The sequence below is a fragment of the Jaculus jaculus genome, chromosome 1, assembly GCF_020740685.1.
Source record: "Jaculus jaculus isolate mJacJac1 chromosome 1, mJacJac1.mat.Y.cur, whole genome shotgun sequence".
Classification (NCBI taxonomy): Eukaryota; Metazoa; Chordata; class Mammalia; order Rodentia; family Dipodidae; genus Jaculus; species Jaculus jaculus.
In genome coordinates, this window is record NC_059102.1 from 152,557,040 (window position 1) to 152,571,248 (window position 14,209).

General features: G+C 47.9%; 1 protein-coding gene across 10 annotated transcripts in view; it reads left to right on the top strand.

The window, feature by feature from the left end:
* Nucleotides 1-14,209, top strand: part of Cacna1b (calcium voltage-gated channel subunit alpha1 B) — a 200,632-nt gene that overhangs the window by 48,901 nt on the left and 137,522 nt on the right. For 5 of the 10 annotated variants that reach the window (XM_045146210.1, XM_045146214.1, XM_045146223.1 and 2 more), the window contains exons 7-10: nucleotides 9,813-9,916; nucleotides 10,698-10,813; nucleotides 11,473-11,529; nucleotides 12,144-12,236. In XM_045146210.1, the coding sequence (XP_045002145.1) occupies nucleotides 9,813-9,916; nucleotides 10,698-10,813; nucleotides 11,473-11,529; nucleotides 12,144-12,236 (370 nt within the window). The remainder of the gene's footprint in view (nucleotides 1-9,812; nucleotides 9,917-10,697; nucleotides 10,814-11,472; nucleotides 11,530-12,143; nucleotides 12,237-14,209) is intronic. The other 5 variants (XM_045146219.1, XM_045146231.1, XM_045146246.1 and 2 more) reach the window with 1 other exon arrangement.

The window sequence follows — 14,209 nt, forward strand, 5'->3', positions numbered from 1 at the left end:
AAAAAATTTTTTTAAAAAGCAAAAAAACCACAAAACTGTGCCTCAGGAACTTTGAGAAGTACACAACAAGGTAAAAGTGTGCCAGAGCCAAGAGTTTGGGAAAGTAGAGCCAGGGGGCCCTTAGTTTCTGGATAGCTAGAGATTGTGGGTTTTTTTTAAAGCTTTTTAAAAATATTTTTAAATCTTTTATTTATTTGAGATACATACATATATATATATATATATATATATATACACATATATATATAGAGAGAGAGAGAGAGAGAGAGAGAGAGCGGGCGAGTGGGGGGGGGGAGAATATAGGCATGGCAGGGCCTCTAGCCACTGCAAATGAACTCCAGACGCATGTGCCACCATGTGCATCTGGCTTACATGGGTACTGGGGAATTGAACCTGGGTCCTTAGGTTTTCCAGGCAAGCATCTTAACTGCTAAGCCATCTCTCTATCCCAAGATTGTGTTTTGTCTTAGGTGTTGTTGAAGGGTAGGGGAATGGAGCACAAAATGCTGTCATTTGTGCCTTGAAGTTGTGCCCTGGAGCCCCATACCCCCCACCGTGGCTTCTTGGCAGCTGTATCTCAGTGCTGCTGGACCTGCTCTGTGCCTCTCCCGTGGCTTCATGGGGGCTCAGGTGATCATGGCATTCAGCAGGTTCTTGGCAATGCTACTTGGGCTTATCAAGCTAATTGAGAAGGAAGATGGCAGATGAAGAGTTAAGGAGAAGCTGGCTCAGGGTCCACTGAATAATTCCTCCTCAGTGAGATGGTGTCTGATGATGGACTGATGCAGGGAATGAGGAACAGGGACAAAGCACTGATGGGGAGTTTGCTGGTCTCGTCTGCCAATCAAAGAACAATCCCCACAAAGACAGACCCTAAAAATAGTTCTGTGCTGGCCACATTACTGCCAGCCTCACCCAAATGATGGGCCGTGTGACCAGCTCTCTGCAGCCCTCAGAGTCCACCGGGGCTTAGCCAGTGGCCACAGTGACGCAGACTCCCATCTATGTCTGTGCCCTAGGGAGGAGATGGGCAGGAACCAGACCCTGGGCAGGAGACATAGCCAGTGAGGCCACAGAGGTTTCATCTAATGCATATTTCAGTGGGACCCACTGGGCACAGGGCACAGCTTGTACTCTGAGCACAGGCAGCATTCAGCACATGAGGACCAGGTGATGGCAAGTGCCAGAAGCAAATGGAGTCTAAGGACCACAGAATGGCGAGTTAGAGGGTGCTGCGGGAACAGGGCATGTTGGTACTCAGAAGCCAAGCATATAAACGCTGAGGCACCGGTATGCGGTGGGGACGCTGGCACCATGTGAGGCCAGAGCAAGAAGAACCAGCATAACAAACCCTTTCATCCACACTGATAGGCCAGCTGCTGCAGACTGGACAGCACTCTATGGATGGAGAGCCTTCCCCCTCCCCCCCCCCGCCCCCAACAGCATGCTCTCCTTAGACAAATGCTTCTTGAGGTGGTCCAGTCTGAGTTCTGTGTGGGCAGAAGCCACAGGCCTGCCGCAGGGGTGGAGGGAGACAGACAGACAGTTCACTCCACATGGGTATGTCTGTCAGACCAGCTGGTCGGGAGAGTCAAGGGACTAGACTGTGGCAGTGGGCGGGGAGGGCGGGGCCTCCTGCCTGAGGGGAAAGAACTTGGGTAGAGAGGGCGGGGCTGTCGGTCCTTCCTCAGGGGCCGTGAAGGTAGGACTGAGGGACAGGGCGCCTGACTGGAAAGGACTTGCCCGTGCTTTGGGAAGTATGTGGGCTCCCCTGGTGCTTCACAAGCAGTTGTAGGAGTGCCTTGTGACAGGTGGACAGGCCGGAGAGGGGATTATCTCGGGACAGCACCACAGTGGAGCTTTCCCGTCTCCTGGCCGCCTCCTCCTCCTCCTCTGCTTTGACAACATCGGGCCAGCACTCTCAATGGCAAGCTGCAATGTTGGCTTTGAAGAACCAACTTCCCACTTATAGCTACCACCTCAGGACAGCAGCTGTTGGCAGGAAGAGTGTTAGGGAGTTTGTTACCAGCTGGGATTGGACATTTTTGGTTTCTGACTCAAGACCCTGTGTTTTCAACTTGAAATGGTTACCCGGGAATTGTTAGAAAGGTCGGGAGGCTTGTCTGGATTTTCATCCAGGTGCGGGTGAAGGGCTCAGAGACGTGGCAGGATCGTAGTGTCGGTTAGTATGTACATAGGACTTTGCTCACATTAGTTCCGTACAGCTGTCAGGCCATCAGTGTTCAGGTTAGTGGGTATGGAAGCTGTATTGTTATGTTAACAGAAAGAGGACTTGCTCACATGTTGGGCACACAATAATGAGGACAGGGAAGCACCAACTACGATTCGGCTGAGCTTACCAGTGAATTTATTTTTTTGCTGGGACAAAATGCCCAATGGGAAGCGGTCTGTGGATGGAGTGAGTTTATTTTGGTTTACAGTTTCGTGGAGAAATGCCCATCATGGAGGAGAAGGCATGGCAGGAGTAGACAGCTGACATCTCATCTTCACATTATCAGGGAGGAAGTAGAAAAGTGAAAGAGCACCAAGCAGGGCAGGACCGTTAACACCTCAAGCTGGCTCCCCAGTGACTCACTTCCTCCAGCAAGGCTCTACCTCTTAAAGGCTGCAGCACCACCAGCTGGGGGTCACGTATGCAAACACATGAGTCTAGGGGGGTTGATTTCCATCCAAAAAGCACCATGCTGGGTAAGGAGGTGCCATTTTTTGAGAAAGGGAGAGTTGGGAGCGAGGTGTGTTTTCTTAGTTGTGTTTTGGTATAGGGTAGTGGTATTTTTTGCTTCTTTTTTCACTTGGTTTTTCACAAGATAAATATTTTTTAGCTTGCTTTATTTATTTGTTTATTTGCTTTCTTTTTAAAGTTTTTTATTTGTTAATTTTTTGAGAGAGAGATACAGAAATAGGCAGGGAGAGAGAGAGAGAGAAAGAAAATGGGTGTGCCGGGCCTCCAGCCACTGCAAATGAACTCTAGATGCATACGCCCTCTAATGCAACTGGCTTACGTGGGCCCTGGGGAGTTGAACCTGGGTCCTTTGGCTTTGCAGGTAAGCACCTTAACTGCTAAGCCATCTCTCCAGCCTTTATTTGCTTTATTTTACATAAGGTCACGTGTAGCCCAGGCCTGGCCTTGGACTCACTAGGTAGTATATGGGGATGATCATGAACTCCTGTCCCTCTGTCAGCTCTGGAGTGCTGGCATTACAGGTGTGTGGTACCACACCTGGTTTATGTGTTACTAGTGATTGAACCCAGGATATCATGTGTCTTAGGCAAGCACTCTACCAACCGAGGTACACATCAGATTTTTTTAAGAAATATTTTTATTTATTTATTTGAAAGCAGCAGAGTGGGGGGGGGAGGGAGGGAGGGAGAGAGAGAGAGAGGGAGGGAGAAAGAATGAGCACACTAAGGCCTCCAGCCACTGCAAACGAACTCCAGATGCGTACGCTTATTTGTGCATCTGGCTAACGTGGGTCCTGGGGAATTGAGCCTTGAACCGCCGTCCTTAGGCTTCACAGGCAAGTGCTTAACCGCTAAGCCATCTCTCCAGCCCTGCACATCACATTGTTGTTTTGGTGATGTCCAGTTTATTCGTTTATCTTTTTTGTGACTTTGGCTTTTGGTGCTGAGATGAAGAACTCCAGAGCATGGTAGTGCTCACCTGTGAATACAGCACTTGAGAGGTGGAGGCACGAGGATTGGGAGTTCAAGGTCAGCTTGGGCTGCACAGTGAGTTTGAGGTCAGACTATTCCACATGACAGCTTATCTCAAAATAAAGCAAAGCAAAAACTTTTACTTAAGATTTTTTAAAGTATTTTATTTTAATTATTTATTTCACAGAGAAAGAGGAAGAGAAAGAGAGAGAAAAAAAAATGGACACGCCAGGGTCTCCAGCCACTGCAAACAAACTCCAGACGTGTATACCCCCTTATGTATCTGGCTAACGTGGGTCCTGGGGAACCAAACCTGGGTCCTTCGGCTTTGCAGGCAACTAACTGCCTTAACCACTAAGCCGTCCATCCAGCCCTTAGAAAATAGTTTTATTTATGAGAGAGATATAGAGATCGAGTGTTCTGGACACCAGGGCCTCTTGCCACTGCAAATGAACTCCAGATATATGTCCCACTTTGTACATCTGATTCTATGCAGGCACTGGGGAATTGAACCCAGCAGCAGGGTTTGCAAGCAAGAGTCTTTAAGCACGGGCAATCTCTCTGGCCCTGTTCTATATTTATGTGTAAATGTGTGGTTCATTCAAGGTTTTTTTTGTTTTTGTTTTTGTTTTTTCCCCCAAGGTAAGGTCTCACTCTAGCCCAGGCTGACCTGGAATTCACTATGTAGTCACAGAGTGGCCTCTAAGTGACAGAGATCCTCCTACCCCTACCCCTGCCTCCCAAGTGCTGGGATTAAAGGTGTGCACCACCATGCCCAGCTCTCAGGACGGGTTTGTATAAGGGCAAGGTTTAGATTGAGGCCTTTCTCCCTCCTTCCTTTTCTCCCTTCCTCTTTGTTTCCTCCGACCTATGTCCATGCAATAGCCGCAGCACTACTTGTTGAAATCCTGTTTCTTCCATTTAATTGCTTTTGAAACTTTGCCAGAAATCAGCTGGGCATATTTGTGTGGGTTTGTTTCAGCTTATTTGTATGCCTGTCTCTCTCCATGCCAGTACCATACCATCTTGATTACTATAGTTGTATTTAAGTCTTAAAATCATATGCTGATTTTTTCCCATCTTACTCAATTTGGGAGAATCAGCAGCTTTCCTATGTTGTGTCTTCCAGTCATTTATCAAGGGATCTTTCTACTTGTTTAGATTATCCTTGATTTCTTGCATTAGAATTTTGTAGTTTGCTGCATACAAGCCCTCTGTACATTTTGTTGAAGATATTCTGTTGTTAGGATTAGAAGTTCTCTTATAATTCTCAATACTGATTCTTTGTCAGATAGAGAACTTATAAATGTTTTCTCTCATTGTATGCTTTACATTTTTACTCTTTTTTTTTTTTGTTTTGTTTTTTTGAGGTAGGGTCTCACTCTAACTCAGGCTGACCTAGAATTCACTCTGTAGTCTCAGGGTGGCCTCGAACTCACAGCGATCCTCCTACCTCTGCCTCCCAAGTGCTGGGATTAAAGGCATGCACCACCACACCTGGCTTACATTTTTACTCTTTTGATAGTTGCTTGATACGTAAAACTTCCCTAAAGTTCAATTTTGTTTATTTCTGCTTTTCTTCTTTATGCCTTTTAATTTCATATCTAAGAAATCATTGCCAGGGCTGGGGAAATTGCTCAATGGTTAAAGGTGCTTGCTTGCAAAACTTCCCAGCCAGAGTTTGATTCCCCAGTTTCCCAGTACCCACATAAAGCCAGCTGTACAAAGTGGTACATACATCTGGAGTTCATATGTGGTGGTGGTAAGAAGCCCTGGGTGCCCATTCTGTCTCTCCGTCCTTCCATCCTTCCCTCCCTCCCTCTTTCACTCTCTGCTTACAAATAAAGAAATAAAGATACTTTAAAAAGAAATCCTTGCCCAAACCAAAATCAGAAAGCTTTTGTCTTTTTTTTTTTTTGTTCTGAGAGTTTGATATTTTAAGGTTTTACATTTAGGTCTCTGATTCATTTTTCTAAGATTTGGGCCTCCTGACGTTGCAAATGAATTCTGGCTGCATGTTCCACTTTCTGTATCTGGCTTTATGTAGGTTCTGGGGACATGAAGCTGTCAGGCTTTGCTAGCAAGCACCTCTTACTGATGAGCAGTCTCCCAGGCCCTCTGATCCATTTTGAGTTAGTTTATATATATAGTGTTAGCTGTGGGTCCAATTTCATCCATTTACATTGTATCTCACTGCCCTTTCAAGTGGTCTTGGTGCTTTTGTTAAAAATTATTTGACCATATATTCAAGATCTCTTTCCCTAGTACTCCAGCCACAGATTTCTGGGCTGTTATGATACTACATTGATCAAAAGGTCTCGACCTGCAGTTTTTATTTCCTTTTCTTATCTTACTGCACTTGCTAGAATGTTCAGTATTATGCTTAATAATGGAAAGAGCAGACATACTTGCTATGATTCTAATAGTAGAAGAAAAACACTCATTCTTTTAAACAATGATACAGAATGTTAACAGTGAGGTTGGATTTGGGAAGTGGTCGATCTCTTTATTAAATTGAGGTAGTTCCTCCTCTTACTTTTCTGAAAGTTTTGGTAATGAATGGGTGCTAAATTTTGTCAGATGCTTTTGCTGCAGTGATATGATCATGTGCTTTTTCTTTAATTCATATAGCAAATTACACTTGGTTTTTAAAAAATATTTTATTTATTTATTTATTTGACAAAAAAAGAGGGGGGGAGAGAGAGAGAGAACATGAGGGGGGGGGAGGGAGAATGGACACACCAGGGCCTCCAGCCACTGCAAACAAACTCCAGATGTGTGCGCCCCCTTGTGCATCTGGCTAACATGGGTCCTGGGGAATCGAACCTGGGTCCTTTGGCTTTGCAGGCAAATGCGTTAGCTGCTAAGTCATCCAATCAGCCCTACACTTGACTTTTGAGTATTGGAATAGCTTTGTATTCCTGGAATAGAAATTATACAATCATAGTAGATAACTCCTATGCATGTTTTGCTTGTATGTGAGTCATGTGGTGTGTGTAGTGTATACACATATTTGTGCCTTTGCAGTGCCTCGTGCACTTGTCTGTGGTGGGATGTGCTTGTCTGTGGTTGTTGGAGTAAACATTGGATGTCCTGCTCCATCACTCTCCCACCCGTTCTTATTTGTTAAAGGTGTTTTTAAATTTATTTCTATTCATTTATTAGAAAGAGAGAGAGAGGCAGAGAAAGGGAGAATGAATGTGCCAGAGCCCTCCAGCTGCTGCAGTCAAACTCCAGACACATGTGCCACCTTGTGCATCTGGCTTACGTGGATCCTGAGGAATCAAACCTGGGTCCTTTGGCTTTGCAAGCAAGTGCTTTAACCACTAAGCAATCTCTCTAGCCCCCACCCTTTCTTATTTGAATGGGAGTCTCTTAGTGAACCTGGAGCTTTCTCTTTGCACAAGGTCTGGAGATTGCACCCCACAGGCACTGGGGTTACAGAAGTGGCCAATTCCTGCTGTTTATATAGGTCCTGAGGATGGAACTTGAGCAGTACCTCAGGCTTCCTCAGGCCCTCATGTTTGCATGAAGAGTGCTCTTAAGTGCTGAGCTCTCTGCAGCCCAGATGATTCTTTTTTATATAATGTGGTTCTCATGTTCTGTTTGCTAGTGTTTCTATTGAGGATTCTTATATTTCTATTCTAAGGGGTTTGTATTTGAAAATCATTTTCATATGGTGTTACCTTCGTCTGGTTTTGTTAGCAAAGCTATGAGCTAGGAAGTATTTGCTTCCATTTTTTTGGAACGTATTACTTAGAAACAGCAATGTCTTTAAAAAAGATTGCTTAGTAGAATTCTACAGCGAAAGTTTCTGGGCCAAAGAATTTTATTTGGGGAGTTTGTTTTATGGGTTTTTTTTTTTTTAAATTTTTCAAGGTAGGGTCTCACTCTAGCTCAGGCTGACTTGGAATTCACTATGTAGTCTCAGGGTGGCCTCAAACTCACAGTGATCCTCCTATCTCTGCCTCCCAAGTGCTGGGATTAAAGGTATGTGCCACCATGCCTGGCATGTTTTATGGTTTTTTTAAATGTGTATATATGCATGTGGAGGTCAGAGAACCACCTCCTGGTGTCATCCCCAGGAATGCTGTTCAGCTTTTAATATTTTTTATTTATTTATTTATTTATTTATTGTTTGAGAGAGAGAGAAAGACACAGAGAGAAAATGGGTGTGCCAGGGCCTCTAGCCACTGCAAATGAACTCCAGATGTGTGTGCCCCCTTGTGTATCTGGCTTAGGTGGGTCCTGGGGAATTGAACCTGAGTCCTTTGGCTTTGCAGACAAACGCCTTAACTGCTAAGTTATCTCTCCAGCCCCTCTTCAGGTTTTAAAACATTTATTTTATTGTTTATACATATTGTTTATGTGTGTGGGGGGTGTGGATGTGTGTGCGTGCATTTTTGTCTTTGTCCTTTGCATTTCCAGGGTGCAAGTGCCTTCAGCTCAAGTCTGGGACATAAGAGGCAAAAAGAAAGTCCAAGGAGCTCACTTTTCTTGAGGTCCCAGCTGGTTGTGCAGTCTTCCTGGGCTTAAATTTATATATTTTGTCTAGAATATCAACCTTAGTATAAATGGAAAGAGTGAGGAAGAGGATATGACTAGTCTGTCTTCCTTTTGGTTATAAGATATGACTAACCCGTCTTACTTTTGAATTTTGCGGGGAGGGGTTGTTGAAGCAGAGTCTCACCTTAGCTCCAGCTTACATGGAACTCACTCTGCAGCCCAGGCTAGTCTCGAACCCACGGCAATCCTTCTGTTTCAGCCTCCCAGGGGCTGGGGTTAAAGTCTTGAGCCACCACTCCAGTGGCTTGGCTCCTGGTGAGGATGATCCAGGAGGAGAAATCACTGGAGCCCCCCAGCTCCAGTGGGGGAGGGGCTGAGGCTGCCTCTCTTCCCCAGGAAGGTGGTTTTGAGGAGGACTTGCGGGTTGGTGGGGGTGGGGGAGGAGGAGCAGCTTGTGGCCTTGGTGGCTTTTCAGCCCACAGGGCAGAGAGGTGTGGCCCAGGAACATGAGCTACAGTTGAAAGATGGGATTCTTGAGCCGGGCATGGTGGCGCACGCCTTTAATCCCAGCACTCGGGAGGCAGAGGTAGGAGGATTGCCATGAGTGTAAGGCCACCCTGAGATGACAGAGTTAATTCCAGGTCAGCCTGGACCAGAGTGAGACCCTACCTCGAAAAAAAAAAAAAAAAAAAAAAGGGATTCTCGGGGCTGGGGAGATGCCTCAGCTGAAAGGTGCTTGCTTGCAAAGCCTGCAATTTCCCAGTACCCACAGACACAAACTGGTACATATATCTGGAGTTTGTTTACAGCAGGGGGTCCTTGCATGCCCATACACACACACACACACACACACACACACACAATCTCTCTCTCTCTCTCTCTCTCTCACACACACACACACTCTCTCTCTCTCAAAAAAATTTCTGAATGCCAGTGAATGCCAGTCCTGGGTTGATGACCAGACATTCAGAGCTCTGAGTCAGTCCAGAGCCCAGAGCTATCCAGGCTCAGAGTCTGCCAATCTTGCCAGGCTGACAGATGCTGGAGGGCAGGAGCCCTGTCATGAGCCTTGGAGCCCAGGACGGCTTTAGCACAGGACTCAGGCTGTCCTTCTGCCTTGGTCTTGCTCTCTGAAGGGAGGTTCCCTTGATCCACTTGATCAAGTTCACGCCTCCCCCCCAAGAATAAACCACCTCTGGAGCTAAATTGGATTCTGGGAGCTTGCCCTTTTATGGGCTATATTTTAAAAAGTGAATGATCTATGCCAGGCATGGTGGCGCACAACTTTAATCCCAGCACTCGAGAGGCAGAGGTAGGAGGATTGCTGTGAGTTTGTGGCCACCCTTAGACTACGTAGTTAATTCCAGGTCAGTCTGGGCCAGAGTGAGACCCTATCTCGAAAAAAAAGTGATCTGGGGGTGGGGGTAGCCATTCTGCTTTTAACTATTAGATCATAGTGGAGTGCTGGGCCATCTTTGGCCAGACACAGGCCGAGTGATATTCACCAGGGGCTTGTGAGGAGTGCGGTGTTGAAACTCATATAGCCTCTTGAGTTTTGGGTGCTGTTGTAGACAGACAGCTGCACATGGACATGTGTCTGTCCTTCCTCATTTCCTTCTCCTTGCTTCCAGACAAATGATGCAGCTGGTAACACCTGGAACTGGCTCTACTTCATCCCCCTCATCATCATTGGCTCCTTCTTCATGCTCAACCTGGTGTTGGGCGTCCTCTCAGGGTAAGGCCCGCGGGCTCACAGGGTGTCCTCTGCCCTCATGCCCAGGGCGCCGTCTGTGTTCTCAGGCCCCACAGGCGTAGAGCTGTCTTTCTGTCTGCCCTGAGGCTGGTGTTTGGGCCTTACATGGGGAGAGAACACTGGTGTTACAAAGGAGGTAGAGGGTGTCAGGTCTGCTCTGTCTCTCTGCCCCCACATGAGTGTCAGACTACCTGGATGGCTTCATCCTGCCCATCCTGAAGATGCCTGAGGTGGGCCAGGAATAGAGCCACAAGGGGTAGCTGCCACATTCTCCCAGGAAAGAGCAGACATAGAGGACAGCGTTTTCTGGAACTAGAGTGGTCCTTCCCTTTGCTTTGTCCTGTAAGGGGTTTGACTATCACTACCCTGCCTTTCTATGAATCTCTAAAAAGTCCATCTGAGCCCTCAAGACCAGAGACACATTAGATCTCCCAGTCTAGTGGGACAGACAGGGGAGGCCTTCCCAGAGCCCCGAGCAGGCACGTGAAGAGGGGACATCTTGGCTGAGACCCAGACAGAGAGCAGGACTGAGCCAAGTGCAGGAGGGAAGAGGCTCTGCTAGGCAGGGCTGGTGGCTCAGCAGTATTGAAGAGCGTGTGCTCTGGGTGCGCAGAGCTGGACGCAGAGAGGGCAACGGTCTCAGGGGCTGGCATCGGTCTACCTGGAGGGTGGTCTGTGGCCTGCACCTCCTCTCCAGACCCTTTGTCTGGGGTTCCACGTCCGCGTTTACAGACCCATTTGTTCTTCCCACTGCGTGGTGCAGAGAGTTTGCCAAGGAGCGAGAGCGGGTGGAGAATCGCCGAGCCTTCCTGAAGCTCCGCAGGCAGCAGCAGATTGAGAGGGAACTGAATGGGTACCTGGAGTGGATCTTCAAGGCTGGTGAGCATCTGTGTGAGTGGGCAGTGGCACTCCTGGCCCGTCCTCTTGCCCACCTTGCTCCCGTGTAGGGTCCCTGGGCTCTGGGGTACAACCTAGTGGAAAAAAAGGCTGAAGTGATCCACAGGGCTTTGCCCTGTCCAGCCTTCATAGGGTCCAGTCCCAGGCAGTCATGTGATTTGAGTGCATGACAGGGACAACTCCGTTGAATGGCATGGCCCAGCATAGAGCTGGTCCCTCAACTTGCACCTGAGTGCCCTGCCATTGCCTTGAGGGTTCACCCTTCACCACCACCACCAAGCCCTTGCTTTGGGCGAGGTAAGCTTGGACTTTGGCCAACTTCTTCTAGCTGCGGGCCGCTACCCTCTGTGTGGCCTGGTCTCCTCCTGCCTGGGGTATCACAAGTGCTTCCTCTGTGGCGAACTCAAGAGTAATAGCTGCTCTCGGGGATGACTGTTTGTGGGTTGGACTCAAGGTGGTTGTGCCTATTTGGAGTACGATCTGGGACTTGGTAGAAGAGGCGTAGCCATTGCTCCATGGATGGTGTGGACGTGTATGGTGAAGCGTGGATGGATGCTTCTAGACTAGTTCCCCAGGTGTTTCTGGATAAGCCTTGTGGGGAATGGGCAGGAAAGCCCTGACCTGAGCTTTGTTCCTCACAGAGGAAGTCATGCTGGCTGAGGAGGACAAGAATGCAGAGGAGAAGTCCCCTTTGGATGGTAGGTGACCTTGACCACTCTTCTCAATGTACTAAGAGCTCAGGTGCCTATTTCCCCAGGTCACTCTGCAGTGCATATCTGTGCCTGCATATCTGTCACCGTAAAACATGAGTCTTGGGCATGGGTTTCTGACACATGCATGCACTGTCTTTGTAGGAAGCTTTGCTTCCATAAGCTTCCCACTTGTAAGATGGGTTCTGTCTGTTCTAGGACTTAGGGTTAGGGTTGGCCCTAAATCCATGGAAGATTCCTGGGCACCACACAGTGTACTTGGCAGTATAGGGGTTCTCCACTGCTATCAACACATCCCCAGCTGTAGGAGGGCTCAGATCAGGGCCAGCGGGCGCAGCACTGCTGTCTGAGCTGGCCACACCTGTTCTGAGCAGCTCCGAACCTGCTCTCCGTATCCCCTTGTTTTGGAGGGAAGGGAACACAGACCCACCTTCCAAATTACTTATCCTTCCTGCTTGAGGTGTGAGCGAGACATGAGTGGTGGGAAATCACCCTGCCCCAGCTCCAGCTTCAGAACAGGCGTTCACACAGCCGAAAGACACCCTGAGGTAGGTCCCCAGAGGCTGCAGCTCACACCAGCCTCCACCGTCCTTTGTTTAAAGCAGTGTTGAAGAGAGCCGCCACCAAGAAGAGCCGAAATGACCTGATCCACGCAGAGGAGGGAGAGGACCGGTTTGCAGACCTCTGTGCCGTTGGTGAGTATCTGGGGGTCTTTCCAGTTCTGAGTCCCCCTGGCTGGATGGAGAGCATAGACTCCTCCTACTGCTCCTGGGGAGACCCTCTTGGGATTCCTTCCTGCCTAGCATCTGATCACTCCCTTTGGTGCCCTTTGCTGGCTACTGCTGCTCAGCTCTACCATGCCCTGTGGGCAGAGCCTAGGGCAGAAGGGATGGAAGGCTTCTGCTCGGCTGTCAGTGTTGATGGCCTTCTGGCCTGGGCTTGTGAGGCTCTGGCTGCAGGCTCTTACTTCTCAGGCATTGAGAGGAGACCTTGGTTAATGTTTCCCATTTAGTTCTCACAGTGTCAGAAATGCCTGAAGCCTACATTCTGCCGTGCCCAGGATCTGCCACAGATATGTCAGAGAGGCTTGCCAGCCAGCAGTGCTGAGGTCTCACCGCAAGCCTGTCTGGGCTTCCTGGCCCAGAAGTCTTGAATGTTTCTCATTGTGCTGTGAAATACACCAAACTCTCTCTTTTTTTAAAATTTATTTATTTATTTATTTGAGAGAGACAGACACAGAGAGAAAGACAGGTAGAGGGAGAAAGAGAGGATGGGCACGCCAGGGCTTCCAGCCTCTGCAAACGAACTCCAGACACGTGCGCCCCCTTGTGCATCTGGCTAACGTGGGACCTGGGGAACCGAGCCTCGAACCGGGGTCCTTAGGCTTCACAGGCAAGCGCTTAACCACTAAGCCATCTCTCCAGCCAAACTCTTTAACAAAAGCACATCTAATCTTATCCTGGTCCCGGCCCAGGAGACCCCTGTTGGCCATTTAGAATACCATGCCTCACTCACGTATACTGGCACAGGTATGTGCCTTGCACACACACACCATATATGTGCATATAGAGATAAGGATGCTTTACATGCATGTGCCATATATGCATGCAGAGTTTAGGGCAGCTGTGCCTGTGACAAAAATAATTTTCTTTTTCTTTTCTTTGTTTCTTTGAGGTAGGGTCTCACTCTAGCTCAGGCTGACCTGGAATTAACTATGTAGTCTCAGGGTGGCCTTGAACTCATGGTGATCCTTTTACCTCTGCCTCCCGAGTGCTGGGATTAAAGGTGTGCACCACCATGCCCGGCACCAAAATAATTTTCTATTAACTGCTCACCACCTTTTGGAAATCCTGAACTCAGTCTGATTCTAGTTCCCTCTTACTATAAGGAGCACCTGTGAGGCACCTCGCTGTTCTGGCTTCTCCGCCAGAAATGCCATTCCCTTGGTTCTAGCTTTGTTCCTCATCATGACAAGTGTTACCCCAGATTCTTGTAAACATCTGTTTTTCCTTGCCAGTACTTTTGCCTTTATGGGAAGGGCTCCCACCCGGGGTAGGCTGCTGAGGTTTGGGGGTGTCTGCACATTAATTCTGATGACATCACCTTCTATTAGCAGTGCAAAGGGCATTTGCCCTTTCCCTTGGCTCCAGACATTGTTGATCCTTTTAGGTTTTGCATTTGGAACAGTGGGATGAGCACAAAGTAGTCTTTCATTGGAACTGTAATTCTTGTTTTACTGACAGCTGTTTCCCTGAACAAATGGGTACACTATTATTCTTCTACTGGGTTGTTTGTATTTATTTTTCAGTGTTTTTTTTTTTTTTTTGAGGTAGGGTCTTGCTCTAGCCCAGGCTGACCTGAAATTCACTATGGAGTCTCAGGGTGGCCTCAAACTCATGGCAACCCTCCTACCTCTGCCTCCTGAGTGCTGGGATTAAAGGCATGTGCCACCACACCCAGCTTTGTATTTATTTTTCAATAATAAAAGACATAATAAGAGTGTGTTGTAGATCTAAATGTAATTTTTTTGTAATTTTTTATGAGAGAGAAAACTGACACAACAGGGCCTCCAGTCACTGCAGTAGAACTCCAGACACGTGTGCCACCTAGTGGGCATGTGTGACCTTGCACACCTGTGTCACTTTGGCTTATGTGGGATCTGGAGAGT